This window comes from Rhinolophus sinicus, chromosome 2 (genome assembly GCF_057876585.1).
Source record: "Rhinolophus sinicus isolate RSI-liver-muscle chromosome 2, RSI-T2T, whole genome shotgun sequence".
Lineage (NCBI taxonomy): Eukaryota > Metazoa > Chordata > Mammalia > Chiroptera > Rhinolophidae > Rhinolophus > Rhinolophus sinicus.
The window spans coordinates 95,592,169-95,612,530 of NC_142502.1; the positions used below are offsets into that span (position 1 = coordinate 95,592,169).

The following is a 20,362-nucleotide window of genomic DNA, read 5'->3' on the forward strand; positions in this document are numbered from 1 at the left end:
ACACACTTCCAGTACTGGTTTTAAAAAAGGTGAAAAAGGAGAACACGTGACATGGAAACTTTCAAAAGCTTTACTAGTGATAAATCAATCATGACTAAAGCAATAGTCAGAGGAACTGGGGTGACTCAGAACTGGGGTGACTTGAGGGGAAGTTTCTGGAGGCAGTATGTAGTGTGTGTAGGCATTCCAGAGCAACTTTTGCCTGTGGGTGCTGAGCTTTAAATCATAGGCTTCAAAATAATAATTACTGAATTCAGGAAGGTATAGAGGGAACCATATGCATAGTTTAATTATATATAAACTGTTATAAAATTTGACTAGTTATTAGAAAGGATTTATCATTTTTTATCACTAGAGAAAATGTAAAAATGTCAGGGATGTGTGGCCCACTGGCTGGGACGCCTGCCACCCCTCTGGAGGGGATGAGAAGGCGCTGCCCCTTCCTGGGCCACCTAGTTCTGGATTAAGCAGACATGAAGCCCTTCCCACACCCCCCAGACTACATCTGTCCTCTGCCCCTTGCCCCGCCCCACCCATGTCCTTCTACCTGTTGTACACGTCCTTGCTGAGTCCCAGGGCCGACACCTTCACCTGTCTCTGGGCGCTGACCAGGCAGTTGCGAGCAGCCAGGTCCTTGTGCACAAAGCGGTTGTTGGACAGATGCTCCATGCCCAGGGCCACCTGGGTGCACAGGGCCACCTGGAGTGAGAAAGGAGCTTGTCAGAGCGCCCACGTCAAGGGGCATCAACGTGACAACCTCCAACACAACCCTTGGTGAGGTCTCAATGCCATCAGTGGGATGCTTAGGAAGCCCAAAAGCAAAGGCACAACAGCCTCAGTTTCCTTTTCTGTAAAATGAGATGATGACAGTGCCTGCCTCACTTGGGTTGTTAGAAAAACAGAATTAAACGAAATTAAGCTTATGGAACCACTCGGACACACAGCAGATTCTAGATAAGTGAGTGGCACATGGGGCAGGGAGAACACAGCAGTAACCCCTTCCTGAGTGAAACATAACTGGTCAGTAACCAAAGCTTACATCTTTATGGGTGTTCCTTTCCCTTTTTACTTCAAAACGACGTATTTCCTATAAGTTGTATATTAAAAAAACAAGACACACACAAATATGTACATATATATAAATATATATAATGTGTGTGTGTGTTGTGTACACACACACACATACACACACACTGGTTGCCTCCAAAGAGGGGGATCTGGGGGCTAGAGAAGGGAAAGGTAGGGAAATTTTTTGTTTACGTTTTTTAAATTGTGAACTACATATAGAAAATATCAACTATATGTATACTTTCACAAATGATTATAAAGCTCACACCCAGGTAATGGTCTCTAGTTAAAAAACAAAACCAACAATGCTAGCACCCCAGAAACCCCTAAGGGCTCCTTTCTCATCATACATTCTCCCGTCCAGAGATAATCACTAGCCTGACTTTATGATAATAATTTCTTGGTTGTTCTTTCTAGTTTTACAGCTTACACATATGTTCTCAAACAATAGGATTCGGTTTTGGAACCCGATATGGTTGGAAGCATACAAAATGTATACTATTTTGGGCCTGATTCTTTCACTCAGCATTGCGAGAGTCATCCTTTTTGGAGGGGCTACCATTATACAGAGTTCTTTTTCATCCTGAATATGCCACAATTTAGTCATTCTAATACCAATGGATATTTGGGTTTTGGTTCCCCCCCCCCCCCATTTTGAGGCTATTAAGAACAATGCTGCTATGACTGCTGTTATGGGTATACACATGTATGAGTTTCTTTACGATATATAAGTGTGGGTCTGGACTATGAGTATTGCTGGCTCTCCAAAATAATGCCAAACTATTATCCAAAGTGTAAGAAAGTTAGGGATATTTTTCACTGATACCCTTTTAAATTTTAGAGACACATGAATGTATTATTATATAGAATACCTTAAGCGTAGTGATAACTAAGTTAAACTAATATTTTTAAAGTACATATCAATGAACTGAATATTAATTGAGTATCTACTGGACCCCACCCACAGCTGGGTGCTGGTGGAACATAACAGGAATGGCAAGGCAGGGCTCCCAGTGAGAGGGCAGTCTAGAAGGGAGACAAGAATTGTACCAGCAGAAGACTGCCACCACCAGGGAGAAAGTGTTCCACGCCGCACACATAAAATTGGCACACCAGGCGAGTGCTTGTAGAGATCCATGCCCCTATAATTTCAATCACAACTACTCAACTTTGCCATTGTAGCACGAAAGCAACCAGAAAAAAAAAATGAGTAAATACACTGAAATTTGAATGTCACGACTTTTTATGGGGAAACTTGTCATAAATTCTTCATTTAATTTTTTTTTTTACCAACTATTTAAAAATGTACAACCTGGCGGCTCAGGTGGTTGGAGCGCCGCGCTCCTAACGCCCAGGTCGCTGGTTTGATTCCCACATGGGACAGTGAGCTGCGCCCTCTACCGCTAAGATGGTGAACAACGGCTCGACCTGGAGCTGTGCTGCGGTGAGCCCAGAGGATAGCGTGGGCTGCTGTGAGCTGCTGTGAGAGGCCAAAGGATGCCTCAGCTGGGAAGAGCAAAAGGCTCATAATACCAGCATGGGCCAGGGAGCTGCGTCCTACACAGCTAGACTGAGAAACAACGGCTTCAACCCGAGTTGGGGGTGGGGGAGGGAAGAAAAAAAAAAAAAGAAAAAGAAAAATGTACAACTCAATCTCAGCTCACAGGCCATCCAAAACAAGCAGCAGGCCAGATCCGGCCTCTGGGTCACAGTTTGCTGATCCCTAACCTAGACCACACTTGTCTATCCCCTTCATGCTTCTCTGACCTTCTCCCCTCCTCTCAGTCTCCCCTCAGCCTGGTCCAGCCTGTCTGTCCTCTGCCATTCTCTCCCAGGTTCATTTCCCTTGCTCACAATCTCCAGGGACTGGCCCTCTCCCTTTTTTGGAGTTGGTCACCTCCTCATAGGGGCCTTTCCTCCCAGTCATATCTAAGAGAGCTTCCTCCTTCCTCCTTCCCCATCCTGTTATCCTGCTTTATGTTGTTATTCCATAGCTCTTGTCACTGCCTAAATGTATGTGTCTGTTCACTTCTTTGTTGTCTGTTTCTCCAGCCAGAAAGCTGACTCCATGAGGACAGGGAATTTATTTGCTGCCTTGGTCACTGTTGTGTCCCCATTTCTGGCATATAAAAATGCTCGAAAAGGTACTTGAATAAAAAGTATTGAATACATGGATGACTTGAATGAATGCAATGCTTAAGTGGCTACATTTTTTTTAAGTTTGAAACCAGATTATTTTAATATATGTTACCTACCTTTAACATATAATCACTACCATTGTCACATTTCTCAATTTTGGATTTATCTTGAGGAAACAAAGTTTTTTTGTTGTTGTTTGTTTGTTTGTTTTTAAATAGAACCTTAAAAGGCAGCAGTTGGTTTTCTGGTGTCTTTCTCTCTTTCTCTCGATTTTAATGGCCAAAGTTGTTGTGACTAAAATAGTTTGGGAAGATGATGGGCTAGGTTTTGCTTGTTTTGTCTGTCTTTCGTGAGGAAAGGTTGGGAGAAGAGAAGGAGGCCTAGGGACATAACGGTTCATGGAGTTCAACACACAGTCTCCTGGGATGCCCAGTGAATTTCTTAAATTGAAAAGAACAGAGCCTTGCTCTTGGAACCAGAGAGCAGTGGTCATCTAGAGACCACCCCCACCCCAAGTGTTCCCTTTTCTGGGACAGATAAGTCAAAGGTGGGGAGGTTTCATTTCTTCCTTTGTTTTTACAAGGTGGTAATCTCTTAGCTGCTTATGGAACTGAAGCTGCTTGGAAAGAGGGGCTTTGCACATTGTGAACTTCTCCCCCAGGACTAGTCAGCCATCCTTAATGCTTCTTGAAGTGAAAATTTCTTTTCTATTTTTTTTTAACTTTTGTTACCAAAGTAAAAAGTGAACTTCTCTGCACTTATTAAAAAGTACAACTTGGATAAAGAAAATATGCCTGTGTCCTTTTCCTCTATAAATGTGTGAAATCATCAGTTTTGAGTTTGCATTTAAAATATTTCATACTCCTCAAGATTTACACATAAGGCAAGACGCCAAACAATGAACCTAGTATGTTACCTTTCGTGTAAGAAAGAGGGAAAGATGAGAATATCTACTTGTAGTTGCTTCTGTTTGCTACAGAAGCATTGAAAGAATAAAGAAAGCAGTCACACTGGTCTCTGATGGGCAGGTGGGAACGGGAGGGGCTGGTGGAAAGGGCATGACAGGAGACAGGACCAAGGGTGAGGCGCTTCCCTGTGTATCTTTTTACATCACTCTGGCTTTTGAATCAGATATTGTATTCCCTATCCAAAAATGTAAAATAAAAATACACATTTTCTAAATTCTTAACTCTTATTTTGATCTTTGACCTTTACTCTTCTAGTATTTCCTTTTTTCTTCTTCTTTTTTTGTTTTCTGAGAGAGGTAAAAAATTATGGTATAATACACATAACCTAAAATTTATCATTTTAACCATTTTTAAGAGTGCAATTCAGGGGCATTAAGTACATTCACAATGCTGAGTAACCACCAATATCCATTTCCAGAACTTTTCCATCATCCCAAACAGAAGCACTATATGCATTAAACAATAATTCTCTCCCCTCGCAGCTGCTGGTAACCTCTTTTGTTTTCTGTCTCTATGAATTTGGTTGTTCAAGGTACCTCATATAGTGAAATTATACAATATGTGTCCTTTTGTGTCTAACTTATTTCAATTAGCATAATGCTTTCAAGGATCATGCATGTTGTAGCATGTGCAGAATTTCATTCCTTTTTATGGCTGAATAATACTCCACTATATGCGTGCAGCACATTTTGCTTATTCATTCATCCGTTGATGGACTTTTGGGTTGTCTCCACCTTTTGGCTTTTATAACTAAGACTGCTTTCTTAAGAGCATAAGGGAAAAAAAAGACCCACGTCCCCTTTGCTTCTGTTGCCTTATCCAAACCTTAGGAGCAACCCCCAAGGGACACATGGGACCTGTAGCATTTCCTTGTATATAAAAACAAAGCAAACAGAAATGCAAAGAGATCCCTGTGACCTGTGGAAGATTATTTAACAAGTTACAGGCCAGCTGTATGTTTCTTCTGGCATATAGACTCATTCCCAGAATCCATAAGGGAGAAGTCGCCCATCACATAATGCCATCGTGGAGGGACGAAGATAAGAACGTAGCCAAAAACCAATATCATTGGTGATCAAGGAAATATAAACCAAGACCCGATATCATTTGTACACATATCTGATCACAAAAGGTCAAAAGTCTGTCTCCAACTTATCTCTGATGGTTCAGAAAAAAAAAAAAGCATGAATTGGTAGTTACAAAATAGTTACAGGGATGTAAAGTACGGCATAGGGAATCTTATCAATAATGTCGCAACAACTATGTATAGTGCCAGGTAGGTATTACACTAGTCAGGAGAATCATTGCATAAATTATATAAATGTCTAACCACTATGCTGTGTACCTGAAACTAACATAAAATAATATTGAATGTCAACTGTAACTGAATAATAAATAATTTTAATATGCATGAAAAATAACAATACACATACCTACAGAGAGAATGAGAAAACTAATGGGGCAAAATGCAAACAACTAAATCTGGATAAAGGGTGTGCAGGAGCTCCTTGAACTGTTCTCAGACTCTTTTAAGTTTGAAATATCAAAATAAAAACTTAACAAAAACACACACGCACGCATGCACACACGCATGCACGACCAAAAAGCACATTAAAAAACAACCAACTAGGGCCCGCCCGGTGGCTCAGGCAGTTAGAGCTCCATGCTCCTAACTCCGAAGGCTGCCGGTTCGACTCCCACATGGGCCAGTGGGCTCTCAACCACAAGGTTGCCGGTTCAATTCCTCGAGTCCCACGGGGGATGGTGGGCTCCGCCCCCTGCAACTAGAAAACGGCAACTGGACCTGGAGCTGAGCTGCGCCCTCCACAACTAAGACTGAAAGGACAACAACTTGAAGCTGAACGGCACCCTCCACAACTAAGATTGAAAGGACAACAACTTGACTTGGAAAAAAGGCCTGGAAGTACCCCAATAAACACACTGTTCCCCAATAAAGTCCTGTTCCCCTTCCCCAATAAAATCTTTAAAAAAAAACAAAAAAATAAACAACCAACTAAATAAGTAAAAACATCTGTGTGGACCAATTATGAGAGCATGTCACAGATTATTCAAAGGTTATGGTTAATTTGATTCTAAATTCCTGAAATTCAAATAGGAATAAAAGTGAATGGGAATGGTAGAGAGTTACCTAGTGCAAGGAGACCACCCAATCAGAGACAAGGAGACAAGAACACTTGTTGAGTACCTACTGTGTGCTGCACCTTGGGCTAGGCCAGCTGCCTCTCCTTCGTGTTTCCCCGAAAATAAGACCTAACCGGAAAATAAGCTCTAGCATGATTTTTGAGGATGCTGGTAATATAAAATAAGCCCTAATGCGTCTTTTGGAGCAAAAATTAATATAAGACCCGGTCTTATTTTCGGGGAAATACGGTAGGGCTTATTTTACAGTCTGAGCATCCTGAAAAATCATGCTAGGGCTTATTTTCCAATTAGGTCTTATTTTCGGGGAAACACGGTAGGATAGGAAATATCAAGTGCACCAAATACAGTGTTGTGAAAGTTTCATTTTAGTTGTGTGTGTGCGTGTGTATGTGCTGGGTCATGATGTAAAATGCATTTCTTATTGGGAATCCTAATCCAAAAACATTTCAAGACCATTGTCCTACACAAGGACTCTTCAAACTTGAATGAGCTTAGGAATCAGCTGGAAAGGTTGTTTGAAAAACGCAGGTTCTCAGACCTCACTGTCAGATACCCTGATTCCCTAGTCTGAGTGAGGTATAGTCCAGAAATCTACTTTTTTTTTTAAAGCAATCCCACTCCCTCTCATCTGATGCAGATATTGTCCTGGGAGAGCGTGGAACCCAACTTATTGAAGCTCCCCATCAAATTTAAGATGCTCTGGCACCAAGTGTGGGAGAGCTCTTCAGCAAAGGTGATGCCTTTCGGCTAAATACAGTCCCTCAGGTCATGTGGTGGAGGTAGCTGGTTTCCTGTCAGCCTATGTCCCTGTCCCAGCCACAGAAACCTACCTTGACTCCCCTCTCCTGAATCCATCTCCTTCCTGCCATTCAACTACTTCCTGTCCTTGAGAACTTAACACAAATGGCTTTCTCTACCAGGAAACCCTCTTTGTTAACCACAACTGTCTGTCTACCTAAAGGAAGCGAACGCTTTGACGTCTCTTAATTTATGTCTCTTACTCGCTTTCTGTGTTGCACCTGAAGTCTGTATGGCAGGTGCCTCCTCATTTGCTTTCGCTCCCTCACTAGGTCCTAAGTGCTCCAAGGATGCCTGGCAGTTTCAGTTTTGCATCTCCAAGGTCCCTTAGGACCATGGCTGACTCAGTAAAGATTAGCTCGCTCCATGCAGGCCCTAATTTGTGAGCTCTGGAGTTCTGATATCCCATGCTGGCGTAGCCCGTCCTGTCCTATAGCTTTCCAGGGATGGACGTAGGGGCTCAGTGTCAGGAGGCCAGCTCTGGGTGACCTGCTGCCAGGTCACTTGCCCTATCTGGGCCTTAGTAAATTCACCTGTAAGAGGAGGAGGCCAGCCTGAAGAGCATAGAGCCACTTCTCCGAAGAGATCAGGGGCAGCCAGGGTCCCACACACCTGACTGATCAACCAGCCACACCTTTCTGCCTTGCCCCCAGGGTCTGGGACCTAAAAGGCAAGGAATGGTCACCTGGGAGGGCCCTAGCAGTGTCTGCCTACCTGCACTGAGCTTTGATTGGTTTATGAAGTGACTTCACTGTCAACTTGGAAGCAGACTGCCCAGTCACGGGGAAGGAGGCGGAACCATTTCAGAGGTAGGAGAGGAGGCAGTGGGCAGGCAGAGGCGCCTGCAGTAGGTATCATCCCATGTGGCCAGCGGGGAGTCGGCAGACTTTCCTTTCTTTGCTGTTTCCACCCAATCTGCTCTACCATGCGGCTCCAGCCAGCCCAGAGCAACCCTCTGCCCAGAAGGCAGCAGGACAAAAGGAAGGAAAGGTTGGCAGCCTACAGCACCAGTGAAAGTGCAAGTGTGAAAACCAAAATGGGTGAACCGCAGCAGCCCATTCACAGGAGAGTCTTCCACACTCAGAAGCTAAAGAAACACTCGGGGCCACACCCAGCCCTGCAGGCCCCTAGGAGCTGCTTGCTGCTCCTCTGGGAAAGTGTTCCCTGCTGCCCCTCCACCTCAGTGTGCCCTGCAGGGAGCTGAAGTCCTGCTCCAGTTGCATGGGGGAAGAGAGCTCTTCTATAGGAAGGCAACGTGGCAATACAAAGCCTCTTTTGGTCTATGTGGTCGAGGACAAGTCACTTAACTTCTTAAACCCCAGTTTGTCCACCCACAAAATGGGGAAAGTGACACATATTAAGAGGTTTATTGTGATCACTGAGATAACACATGCAAAGTACTTACCAGAGGGCCTGGAACCCAGGGAGCACTCCATCAGTGGCACCTGTTACAACGATGGCCCTTGCTCCGAGCCCACCCTCGGGGACCTCACCCTCCCTGTCCTCACCTTCTGCTTAGTGCTGAGAGGCTGTGACTTCAATTTTTCATCCTTGCTCTTGGAAATCCTCAGGAACTGTTTGAGGTCTCCCTGAGGGAAAAGCCCAGAGTGTCTGTCAGGTCAGAGCCCAGCTGTCCTGTTCAAAGCCTCAAACCAAGCAGGAGCTCACATTGCCCGGCAGGTGGGAAGAAGCCCTGACCTGACTGTCCACCCCAACCTGGATGCCCCTCCCATGGAGCAAGTCCAGTGGGAATTAATAAATACATAGGAGATGCCTCCTGGAAGCTGTCTCAATCAGAAAGAGAGTCATATCTACCCTCAAGGGAGCCCCCAGACAGGCAGGTGCCAAAGCCCCTGCCCCCAGGGAGCGAAGAGGAAAACACAGCCCCCCCCCATGACCTCTGTTCTCCAGGGTCTTATTATCTAATAGATATACACAAACAGGAGGGAACCCCAGCAGCAGAAGCACATACAAAGCACTCATAAGCACTTCGAATGAGAAGATTAAGGATTACTCCTCCCCTTCCTGCCCCACCCCCACCCCCAGCTGGGGGATTTGATAAGCAGGAGTTTGAGGACCAAGGGGAGTAGGCCAAGGTCAGTAGCAGAATGGAGAGTGAGCAGCAAATCTGGGCCTGACAAGTGGGGTGGAAAGAGAAGGCTGGTGAGTAGGCTAACACTGGTGCCTCACGCGGGACGGCATGCCAGGAAGGAAGGAAAGCCAGGTTCTGATAAGTCTGTTCTCAAGGGGTGATAAACCCTGGGGAGAAATAAAAATGACAAACCAAAGAAAACCCGAGTCAGGGGAGAAGACCTAGAAAGTGTCCATGCCGTGTGTAGAGTAACGACGGGAAGAACTCCGAACCAACCCCCAGACACAAGACTGGCAGGCAGCAAAGACGGGGTGCCATCAAGGAAAGGCAGGTGTGGGAGAGCTGGGGTGGGGGGGTGGGCAGGAGGCTGAGCATCTCAAGGTGGCAGCAGCAGGCAGGCCAAGGGCTCAGTGGAGCCCACGAGATGAGTTTCCACGGTGGCCCCTCCACCCCACCCCCCCAGGGCACTGCGCTGTCCAAGCCCCCCAGAGCCCTGCCAGCAGCATACCAGGTCCACATACTCCAGCACCATGTAGTGGGGCTCGGCCTCCCGACACAGCCCCAGGAGCCGCACCACGTTGGCATGGTTCAGCTTCCCAAACATTTCGAACTCCCTCCGGAAGTCCAGCTGCTGCTGCTCGTCCCGGCTCTGGAGGCTCTTCACAAGCACCAGGGTCTCTGCCACCCCCTCCTCCAAGCCCTGCGCCTTCGCCAGGAACACCTCCCCAAACTCACTTTTCCCTGTGGGGACACGTCGGAGTCAGCCAGCTGCCTGCACCCAGGCAGAGGAAGCCCTGACTTGGGAAGGCGCCTCGCTTCTCTCTGTCACATCGTGGGGTCCTTGCTGCCCCCCACACACATACACCTGGACTGGGCCGCGCCCTAGTTCTGCTGTGGGACCCTGAGCAAACCCCTTCTCCTCCCACCCTGGGCTTCAAGTGCCCAGAAGTAAAATAAAGGGATGGGATTAACATTCAGGGTGTCCCAAAGGGTGGTCTGCATGAGAATTTTAGGTGGCTCATGACAAACATGTCTGCATGGTTATGTTTTAATGTATGCTCAGAAAAAATGTAACTAGCACCAATCCCTCATTTCTCACACTTTTCTCCTAGAACAAAGCTAACTTTAAAGTTTAAAAAAAAAAAATCTAAAGAAAACATCAAATCAATAACACACAGGAATGACAAAAGCTGTGGAGGAGGGGTGTGAACCACGGGCGCTGGGGACTAGATCCCCCCTATGCTCCCCTGCATCTCTAAGGTTTCGGGGTCTTCAGAGCCACCAGCCCTAACCTAGCCTCAAGACAGAACTGGTGGCCTACGGGTAAGCAGGGTTGTAACACACCCAGTGTGGTGATGGGCTGCAGGCTGGCCCTCGGGAAGTGCATCTTATCACTTGTGCTGTGGCGTTTGTTGGTGGCCACGGGGCCGGAGCCCAAGCTGGTCAAGGCCACTTCCTCTTGGATCTCCGCTGAGGGCTGCCCATTCTGCAAAGGCCCGCCTGGGAAGAAGGGGCACAGGGGAGTGTGAAGATGAGATGTGATACTCAGGCCAGTATGGGGACCTCAGTTTTCTCCCCCAACCCCCCACTTCCACCAAATGTGTCTAATCCCAGTGTGCCACACAAGAGCCATCCAACTGATGAAGCAATGGGACCAGAGGTGAGGGTGACAGGTATTCTTTACAGGATGACCACTTAATTGACGCAGCTGATTGCAACCTCTGAAATGGAACAAACTGTTCCAGTCTCATCTGAAGGACCGGTCCCTCGACACCTCCAAACATAAGGGGTTTTGCTTTTATAAGGCCTCCTACGGGCAAAGCCCTTAACAGGCAAAAGAGGAAATCACAAGGGAGACTCAGGCCCCGCTCCTGAGCACCTCAGCTTTTAAGGGAGACTCAGCAATGCCCTTAGGGCGCTGCTCCCAGTTGGAGGAGACGGAGAGTAGGAGGAGGGAGAGAGATAGACAGATTGCCCTTGGGGGAACGCAAAGACTCATGGAGGTAGACAAGATGTGCAACAGAAACATGTATACACTGATTATATCTGTGGCTTCATGCTGCAGTGAGAAGGCAGGGAAACACAGGAAGCTGGCCCATGGGGCTCCAATGAGGAAGTCTTAAGCCAGGTTTCTCAGAAGCCAAGGCCCTGGGAATCAGCCAACTGCAGGTTTCCAGCGGGGGGTGGGGCAGCTCTGGTCACAGCCGCCTGCAGCTCCAAGACCGGAGCACTCCACGACCACCTACTTCCTCCAGAGCCACTGCTCTCCCCGCCATGGCCGCAGGAGGGCGCTCCGCACCACCGCCCTCCGCCAGGCGGCCCCTCACCGTTGAGGCACTCCATCTCTGGCTCCTCGCCCTCAGGCTGCTTCTGAAGCCGCTTCGCCTTGCAGCGTTTCTTGCAGTAGAACATGAGGCCCAGCACGGCAATGATGTAGGCCACGGCGGCGCCCACCGACAGCCCAATGGTCTGGATCATCTTATAGGGGGGAGGGCTGCCTGGACCCTCCGACTCCTCCAGCACAGGCTTGTCTGAGAGAGACACAGAGGTCTGGGCAGGGCCCGGGAAGCAAACCCAGCCTTCCTTCTCTACCAGCTCCTGCACACCCCACACGTGACGGCCTCCCAGACCCTTGACGGCCTGCCTGACCAAACCAGAGAGACCTGGGGGGCGGGGGGTCACCACCGTCACAGGCTTTAACAAGGGCTGGGGCCGCAGGCCCCACCGAGGTCATAGGGAGCTCTGAAGGAGGGGAGGCCAGTGACTCCCAAGCTGGCTGTGCATCCAAACACCAGGCCAGGGACATACATACAAACCACACCTGCCGAGGACCCACCACACTCGCAGTTTGTTAAGAAGCTTCTTAAGCGACTTCATTCCATGAGTCAGGCCCTGAACAGCAGCATGTGGGAACTTCTGGTTTAGAATCCCACACACTGTCCAGGTCAGAGCAGGTTCTTCAAGAAACATATGAGTAGATGGGATCTTCTAGTCTAGGGGACTTCAGTGGCCTAGGGTCTCATGGAGCAAGTTAGGGGAACTGAGGGAGAGACGCCCAAAGGGAGACGATGCATGATCCCCGAACTCCCACACATACCCAGTGGTTCCAATCAAGGGGCCTGTCAGCTCACTGTTACCCAGCTAAAGGCCCACATCATACTCTTGCCGAAAAACAGGTCTGTTGCTAAACTAAAAAAATGTGAGAACTTCTCATTTAAACCGCTCCCATCCTACAGATGGAGAAACAAGCCCTGGAGAGGAAGTAACATCTGCCTGTCAGGGCGTATGGCAGGTTAGCAGGAGAGGCCAGACCCAAACCTCAAGTCCCTGACCCTAGTCAGGGCCTTTTACCTGACACATCCTCCTCTCTGGGCCTCCAGGACAAAGGAACCTTGTGTCAAGGCATCCTGATCTGACCCCCTCTCTGCCCACCCCGGGAGATGTATGGGTTACTGCAGGAGACCTGAGAAAGCATTACAGAACAAGCACACACACCCCGCCCACACCACAACATGCATACACACCCCAGCTGCGGGACAGTGAAGAAACAACAGCCCAGCTCTAAGCCAGGAAACTTGTATGGCTGCGCCGTGGCACGGCCGAGGGGACACAGCTGAACCCCACCCACACCACAAGAATGGTTTAAGTGCCTTCTGTGTACAGGGGCTGACGAGTACAAAGATAAGAAAGAAGTCTGGTCCCACCACTTCCGGTCCCCAGCCCATACCCACGACGTAGAGGGGGGCCTCTGTGTGCTTGATGTTGCAGCTGTTGCCCGCAATGCAGGTGTAGCGGCCCGAGTCCTCCGGCGCCACGTCATGGATCACCAGGGAGCCGTTCTGGAAGATGTGCATCCTGCCAGGAGAGAAGCCACAGTGCTGCCCACCTCACCGGCTCCTGGGGAGACTGGGCTGCAGGAGAGGCGAGGTGGGTGTGGGGGCGAGACGGCCCTACCTAGGTCCCAGCTTGGTGGGGTCCAGGATGCGGTCTTTGCCCTTCCACTGAATGAGTGGCTTGGGGTCACCCTGGGCCTCGCACCGCAGTAGGGCTGTGTGGCCCTGGTACACGGTCGTGCGCTCAGGCTCCACCTTGAAGGTGATGAAAACTGGATGGGAAGAGCCCGGTGAGGGGCAGGGAGCAGTGAGCAATGGGGCTGGCAGGGGACAGGCTGCTGCCCCACAGGGCCTGCCAGCCCTGGCCCCAGAGCCCTGCCACGGTCGCACCTGCCACAGTAAGCTGGACATGGGCCCGGATCTGGCCCTGCAGCCCATTGGAGGCGATGCAGGTGTAGTTGCCGGCATCATCGCGGGTCACCCTGGAGAAATGCAAGGTCCCAGCGTTGTCCGTCACCCACTCTGGGAGGCTGCTCCCATCTGTAGGGGCAACAAAGGGAAATCACGGGACTGAGCAGAGTCATACGGGTGGCTGGCTGGCAATGCCTCAGTCACTCATCTCCACTCAAAAACATGTCTTCACTCCTCACTACCCACGACAAAGTCTCAACTCCCGAGCCAGGCACTGGGAGACCCTGTTATTTACTTCTTTTCTGATTTGTCAGTCTCACCTCCTTCTGCCGCCCTGTGTAATGTTCCACTTCGCAGAAGCCAAACTGGGCTTCTGACTGGGCCTTGAGTTTGCCTCGTTCTCATCCTCTGCCTGTCATTCCTCACTCCCAGAACCGAGCCCTGCTCTCTGCCACCATCCCAGGCACCAGATCCAGTTTGAGCCCCACCTTCCAGAGAAAACTCCCCCAGGCCACCTGAGCAGAGAGAGCCCACTTCCTCCTCACAACCGACAACCCTCCTAACTCCCACTGTTCATGGGAATGTAAAAACCGTCCCAGCCCTTTAAAAAAACGATTTGGCAATCCACATCAAGGGTTGTAAAAATGTGCATACCCTTTTATACATAATTATTCCATTCCTGGGAATCTTTCCCAAAGGAAACAAATCCAAATCCAGAAAAAACTTTGGCTTAAAGATGTTTATTATAGCAATAAAAAGAAAGAGAAAGACAGACAGAGAGAGAAAGGGAGGGAGAGGAGGATGGCTAGCAACAAATCTCCAACGTTTAGGGAATATTTGAGTAAATTATAGTGAATTCAATCATTGGAATATTATCACCATCATCAAAATCAATGTTGATGTATAAAAACATAGCATAATGCTTGATAATGTTAAGTAAAAAAGGATATAACATTACAGAGTTATCTGCATCTTCTTTTTTTAGCGTAAGCATGACTTACTCATGTAAATTTAATAAGTGAAAATGTACAATAAGTACATTAAGTGAAAACGTGCAATAAAATCACTCTGTAAAAACAGAAAGATACACATAGAAAAAGGCACACACCCAGAGATGATGGAGGGTAGGATTATGCTTTATATTTTTCCTCCCAAAATGTTCTAAAGGAGCCTAGTGTACTTTTACATGGGAAAGGATGACTGTTTTGAAAAGGGAGAAGGGAGGACGTTATAGCACTGTCTGGCCCAATCCAATCACTTGTTGTCTCGAGTCAATTTATATAGAGTCTAATGCTATCATCTGATTTCTTTTGGGTCTGGCTCTTTTCTTCCTAACTGGAATATAAACTGGCCCTCCGTTTCTTGTGTCCCCACAGCTCCTGGCATGGCGCTGGGCACGCAGCTGGTCCTCAGACGTGCACACATCTGACCAGGGGATGGCCCTGCCCACCCCCCGTCCCCGGCCTACGCAGTACCCACCTGCTCGTATCCACTTAATAGTGGGCTTTTCTCGGCCTGTGGCTGAGCAGGGCACTGTGGCCTCCTTGTCAAACTCCATGCACTGCTGCGGCCGGGGCGGTGGTGTGAACTTAAGCTTTTCTGTTTCAGTAGCGAGAGGGCGGGTAGGTAGAAAGAGGAGGAATTGAGGCAGCTAGAGAGGCCGGGGCAGACCTGAAGATCTTGAACACTGCTGCTGCTTCCCCTTCACTCTCCTGCCCGCCAGGCAAAGCACCGTCCCCTCGCATGCCAGCTCACCCAGCACTTGTACACGGGCTTGGGCCTCAATGCTGCCGGCTGGCGTGCTGCTCACGCAGCGGTACCATGTCCCATCATACACTTCCACGCTGTTGATGCGCAAGGTCCCGTTCTTGGAGACCTCGAACCGCGAGTCCTGCAGCACACAAGACGTGACCACGAGAGGTCCTGGCCTGAACCCCTACCAACATCGCCCTGGGAGCAGCCTCGGGAGGTCAGCTCGGAGGGGAGCAGTGGGAGGGGGCTCTGCCCCCCCAGCCGCAGCCATCACTCTCACCTCCGAGATGAGCATCTGGTTTCTGTACCAGATGACTGTGGGTTTCGGCGTGGCCTGCGTCAGGCAGTGCAAGTAGCCTGGCTTGCCCTCCTCCAGCTGGCTGTCTTCGGGCTTCTTCAGCCATGTGGGCACAGCTAGAGGGAGGGGACAGTGAAGGCGGAGGAACATGTTTGTAAAAGCAAAGGATCAAATCCCAAGAAATTCTAATACCCCACGAGGCCCTGAGTTTGGAAACCCTTGTCTGCTCCGGTGACAACTATAGCAACTACCCCTTAGTGAAGGCCTACAGGCCAGCACCTTTTGAACATTATCTTCGCTAATGGGCACAAGAAACCCCCAAGGTATGTATTCCTATACCCATTTTACAGCTAAGAAGATAGAGGTTCAGAAGTAGTGGTGATTAAATAACACATGAGAGAGGGAGAGGTCTTTTGGTCTCTATGACTCCACAACCCTTGCTCTTTGTTACACCGTCATGCTCCAAGCCTCAGGCCTCAGTTCTAGCCACACCCATTCCCTAAATGATCTCATCCAGCCCACAGCCTTCAACGCCATGAGTGGACGATGCGCAAACCTGCACCCTGACTCATGACGTCCCCCCATGAGCCTCAGACTTGCAAATCTAACTGCTTACTGGCATCTCCCACTGGCTATCTAATAGGCATCTCAAACTTTAGATGTGCAAGAGAACACCTGATTTCTCCCCAAACCTGCTCATCCCAGCTTTCCCATCTCAATAAATATCACCACTATCCTGCAATTGCAGAAGTCAAAAGTCAAGCCTTGACTTCTCTGTACACTCTACATTCCCCACCATCACACTCATTCTACACAAATCCTATCTACCTTAGCTCCAAAACATATCCTGAATTTGACCACTTCTCACCTCCACCGCTACCACCTCTGTTCAAAGCCCCTTAACCCTCTCCCCTAGACAATTACAGTCATCTCCTAACTGGTCTCCCTGTTTTCACTCTTGCCTCTAACATTCTAGTCTTCTCAGAACAGCCAGAGTGATCTTTTGAAAACGTCCCTCTCCAACTGAAAAGCCTTCAAGGGCTTTCTATCCTCCGACTTCATGTGGCGTGGCCAACTGTTTGCAAAGATGGCTGTAAACTATCCTCCCATCCCTTTCCATCTCTTTATAACGTGATGTTGCCACCTTCCCATCAAGAGGTGAAGTCTGTGTCTCTACGGCCTGCAATCTGGGTGGCTTGCCTTGTCCAACAGTGGAAGTGACGCCGTGCACTTACTTTCTAAGCCAATGCCTTCAGAAGCCTTGCAGCTTCCACTTTCGTACTCTGAACCCAGCCTCCATGCGAGGAAGCCTGAGTGAGGCTGCTGGAGCAGCCATGTGGAAGAAAACCAAGATACCCTGGGCGATACCCACTGCCAGTCGTGTGAGCGCGGCCATCAGGGAAGAGCCAGCCACCCGCTGACCTATCGGCTGACTGCAAATGTGCACGAGCCCAGCCAACAGCCCATGGAGCCGAGGAGCCGTCCCATGGAACCCTCCCCACAGAATCAGAAGCGAAACGACTGTTATTTCAAGCCCCCACGTTTTGGAGTCATTTGTTATACGGCCGTAGATAACTGATAGACTTGGAATAAAAGCCAAAGTCCTTCCTAAATTCTTACACGGTCCCACGTGATCTAGTCCCAACCTCGACCACACTCACCGCCTCTTATTCAACTCGAGCCACACAGGCTACGCTGTCCCTCCAACACACAAGCCCACTTCCGTCTCAGGGCCTATCAACAGGGCTCCCTCCTTAGTGTAGCCATCAGCTCAAATGCCACCCTCTAGGGAAGTCTTCCCTCAACTCCCCCTGGCCCTCGTGTCTCTCTCGGTCACTTACTCTATTTTAGTTTTCTTCATGGCTCTGCAGCCACCTAAAATTATCTACTTGTTAACTCAACAACTGTTTTTCTTATTTGCTTTGTCGCTCCTACTAGACTATGAATCCCACAAGGGGAGGGATTTTTGTCTCTGCTTTGTCCAGTGCTGCATTCCCAGGACTGGGAACAGTGCCTAGTACAATGACTGCACTCAATAAATCTGTTGGCGGAATGCAGCCACGGAGCTCTCCCTCCTCTGCGCTCCCTCCCCAAACCCTACCCCTGCACACCTCACGCAGGCCTCCTTCTCAGTGCAGGGCAGGACGCAGGGCACGGCTCAGGCAGTGCCAGTCGAATGGCTGATCAAAGCCAGCCTTCTCCACCTTCAGCATGTGTAAACATCACCTGAAGTACTCGTTAAACCCTCTCCTCCAGAGAGTCTGCGTCAGGAGATCTGGAGAGGGGTCCCAGATTCTGCATTTTTTAAAGGACCCCCAACAAAATGGGTGATCTACAGACCCAGACTGGAGAAAGGCTGACTGTTGCTGCTTGTGTCTGTCTGTATGTCGCTGGGGAAGTGTCCTGAGCACGTTACCTGTGTGCTGCGGCTTCCCCACTGTACCAGGTACCTGAGTTCAAGAGAGCAGGTCTCCAAGGTTTCAGCATCTTAACGGGAAGTGCCGTCACAACTTCAAATTTACAAAATCTTTTTGCATTTTTGAAATGTACCCACTTGAAAAGACGTAGAGGTAAGTGGAAGAAGCAGGTTGCAAAACTGTGTGTCGGTGTGCAAGGGTTTGTCTTATGCATTCTTTTAAACTATCATAAAGGTTTAGAACAGGAATGGTAAAAGAAAAAAGTAAATAAAATCTCTATGCCTGTAGCAAAGGTATGTAGGTCTTTATCCCATGCACTTTCGCTCTATTCATTTATTATATTTAGTGCTTTCCTCTCCTCTTATTTCACAAGTAGTATGCTCATTGTAGAAATTTAGAAAGCATAACAAATAAAATAATAATCACTTAGAAGTTTGTTCACTATTTCCCAAAAACGAAAATCTTTTTCTTTCTATTTCATTCATCTCTCCAACCATCTTGTAGGGAAGGCAGTGGGTTGCAGGGTAGGTAGTGGACTATTAGCCCCATTTTATGGATGACAACACTGAGCCCTAGCAAGGCAGGTGACTTGCTACCCACGGTCACTCTGTGCAATGGGCACAGAGTGGGGCCAGCGTCTTCTAGACTCCAGTTCATTGCTTCTTCCTCTGAAGCCAGAGGACCATTTTTCTCTGAGGGTTGTCATGCTAACCTCCATGCCTGGCTCTCTAGTTTCCACTCCAATGTCACCTCCCAGCAGCTGATTTCTAAGCCTGCAGGACCCAAAGCTAAGAGGAACTCAAGTGAGCACCAAGGAAGCCTCTGACCATTACACCCGGAGCCCGAGACCTCCTGGGACCTGGGCTCCCCTCCCCTTCGCCTCAATGATCAGGGCAAGGGTCCTCACTGGCCACGGTGACGTTGACATCCTGTCGCCGCTGACCCGCCAGGTTGGCTGCACGGCAGGTGTAGACACCAGCATCGCTCTCAGCAGTACTGGCAAACACCAGCTCGTGGCCCTTCTGGTAGACTCTGCCGTAGGCGGGCAGCCGGACTCCTGCCTGCTCCCACCACACCCTGGGCTCCGGCAGACCCTGAGGGGGCAGGCAGACCACACGCTCCTCGCTGCCAGCTGTGAACACCCGTGGCTCAAATGGTGGCATGTCTTCAATCTCTGCAGAGATGTGATAGGCGGGAAATAGCCCGATTACTGTGTGTCAGCGTACCTGATGTCCTCCCAGCAAGCTGGGGTGCTTTCCAGCACAGAGCCGCCCCTATCACCCTCAGCATGCCCTCCTCCTACCCCAGCATCCTCGTCCTCCCTCTGCCCTCCAAGCTGTTCTGAGTGGAAACAGGAGACTATATCTCTACATGCCAACAACGTGAAAGGCAGCTCCCGTCTCGGCACCCCAGACCGAGGGACACACCTGCCAGGTGAAGCGTGGCCTCCAGGACGATGGGAGGGCCCCTCAGCCCCTGGCCTATGCAGCGGTAGACCCCAGCATTACGGGGCCTGACCTGCGTCAGCAGCAGGGACCCATTGGCAAACACCGTGGCTCTGCGGAGGTGTGGGGGCCTGCGGAAGGGAGAGAGTGCTATTTGGAAGACGTGGCCCACAGGCCTCTTTCTGGAGGGGACCCCATCCCACAAAGGTCAGAGATGTAGGATGGTATCAGCCAGGAAGAGGCCAGAGAGAAGGAGGCTGATACGCCACATTAGTTTGTGTACATGTGTGTACGTGTGTGTGTGCGTGTACATGCACACATTCGCTCATGTATGTGTGCAAGCGTGTGTTCCAAGTATATGAGACTTGGCTTTTAGAGCGGCGAGGCAAGCAACAGTGCTTAAGTGAGAGACAGAAAGTAATCAACAGCGTGCAACTGTACAGACAGAGGGGCCACCTCCCCCCGGGGTCAAGACAAGCCTGCTGGTAAGGCTGCCAGCTCCAGCAGTCAGAAGCCCCTCAGCCACACCAGACGGACCAATGGTGATCTCCTCAGAGCGGAAGTCAGATGGGATCCAAGCCCCCAGCCTAGGGAACCACAACCCCAAAGACCATGGCCATCCATACCTGGCACCACAAAGGTGCGCTCTGCTCTCATAGGGCCTGGGCGAGGACACAAGTCCCTAGAGAGGGGCTGGCACCGCCCAGCAGTACTTTCTAGAAGTATTTACTTCCTCCAAAACACATGCGTGTGTATGCATGTGTGTATGTGTGTGTGGAAGCTGTCTTTGCTATCTTATCCAGACTGTGATCACCCTGGTCCTGTGTCCTTCCACCCCAGAAGACATGTGGGAAGGAGGAGAGGGGAAAAGAAGGAGAGCCACCACTAGCCCACACAGTGTCATTTGTGGGAACTGGAGAAAGATGCCCTTCCTGGAGCGTCTTCCCTTTGTTGGACTCATTTAGTAACAGCAAGACA

At 49.4% G+C, this 20,362-nt stretch overlaps 1 protein-coding gene across 1 annotated transcript in view; it reads right to left on the reverse strand.

Annotated features, from left to right (window-relative positions):
• Positions 1-20,362, reverse strand: part of PTK7 (protein tyrosine kinase 7 (inactive)) — a 58,578-nt gene that overhangs the window by 1,644 nt on the left and 36,572 nt on the right. The window contains exons 6-18 of the mRNA XM_019738437.3: positions 19,367-19,515; positions 18,847-19,113; positions 15,505-15,638; positions 15,228-15,363; positions 14,952-15,071; positions 13,452-13,601; positions 13,183-13,333; positions 12,956-13,083; positions 11,556-11,759; positions 10,573-10,728; positions 9,737-9,969; positions 8,645-8,725; positions 548-699 (exon numbers count right to left, since the gene is read on the reverse strand). Of these exons, the coding sequence (XP_019593996.3) occupies positions 548-699; positions 8,645-8,725; positions 9,737-9,969; positions 10,573-10,728; positions 11,556-11,759; positions 12,956-13,083; positions 13,183-13,333; positions 13,452-13,601; positions 14,952-15,071; positions 15,228-15,363; positions 15,505-15,638; positions 18,847-19,113; positions 19,367-19,515 (2,061 nt within the window). The remainder of the gene's footprint in view (positions 1-547; positions 700-8,644; positions 8,726-9,736; positions 9,970-10,572; positions 10,729-11,555; positions 11,760-12,955; positions 13,084-13,182; positions 13,334-13,451; positions 13,602-14,951; positions 15,072-15,227; positions 15,364-15,504; positions 15,639-18,846; positions 19,114-19,366; positions 19,516-20,362) is intronic.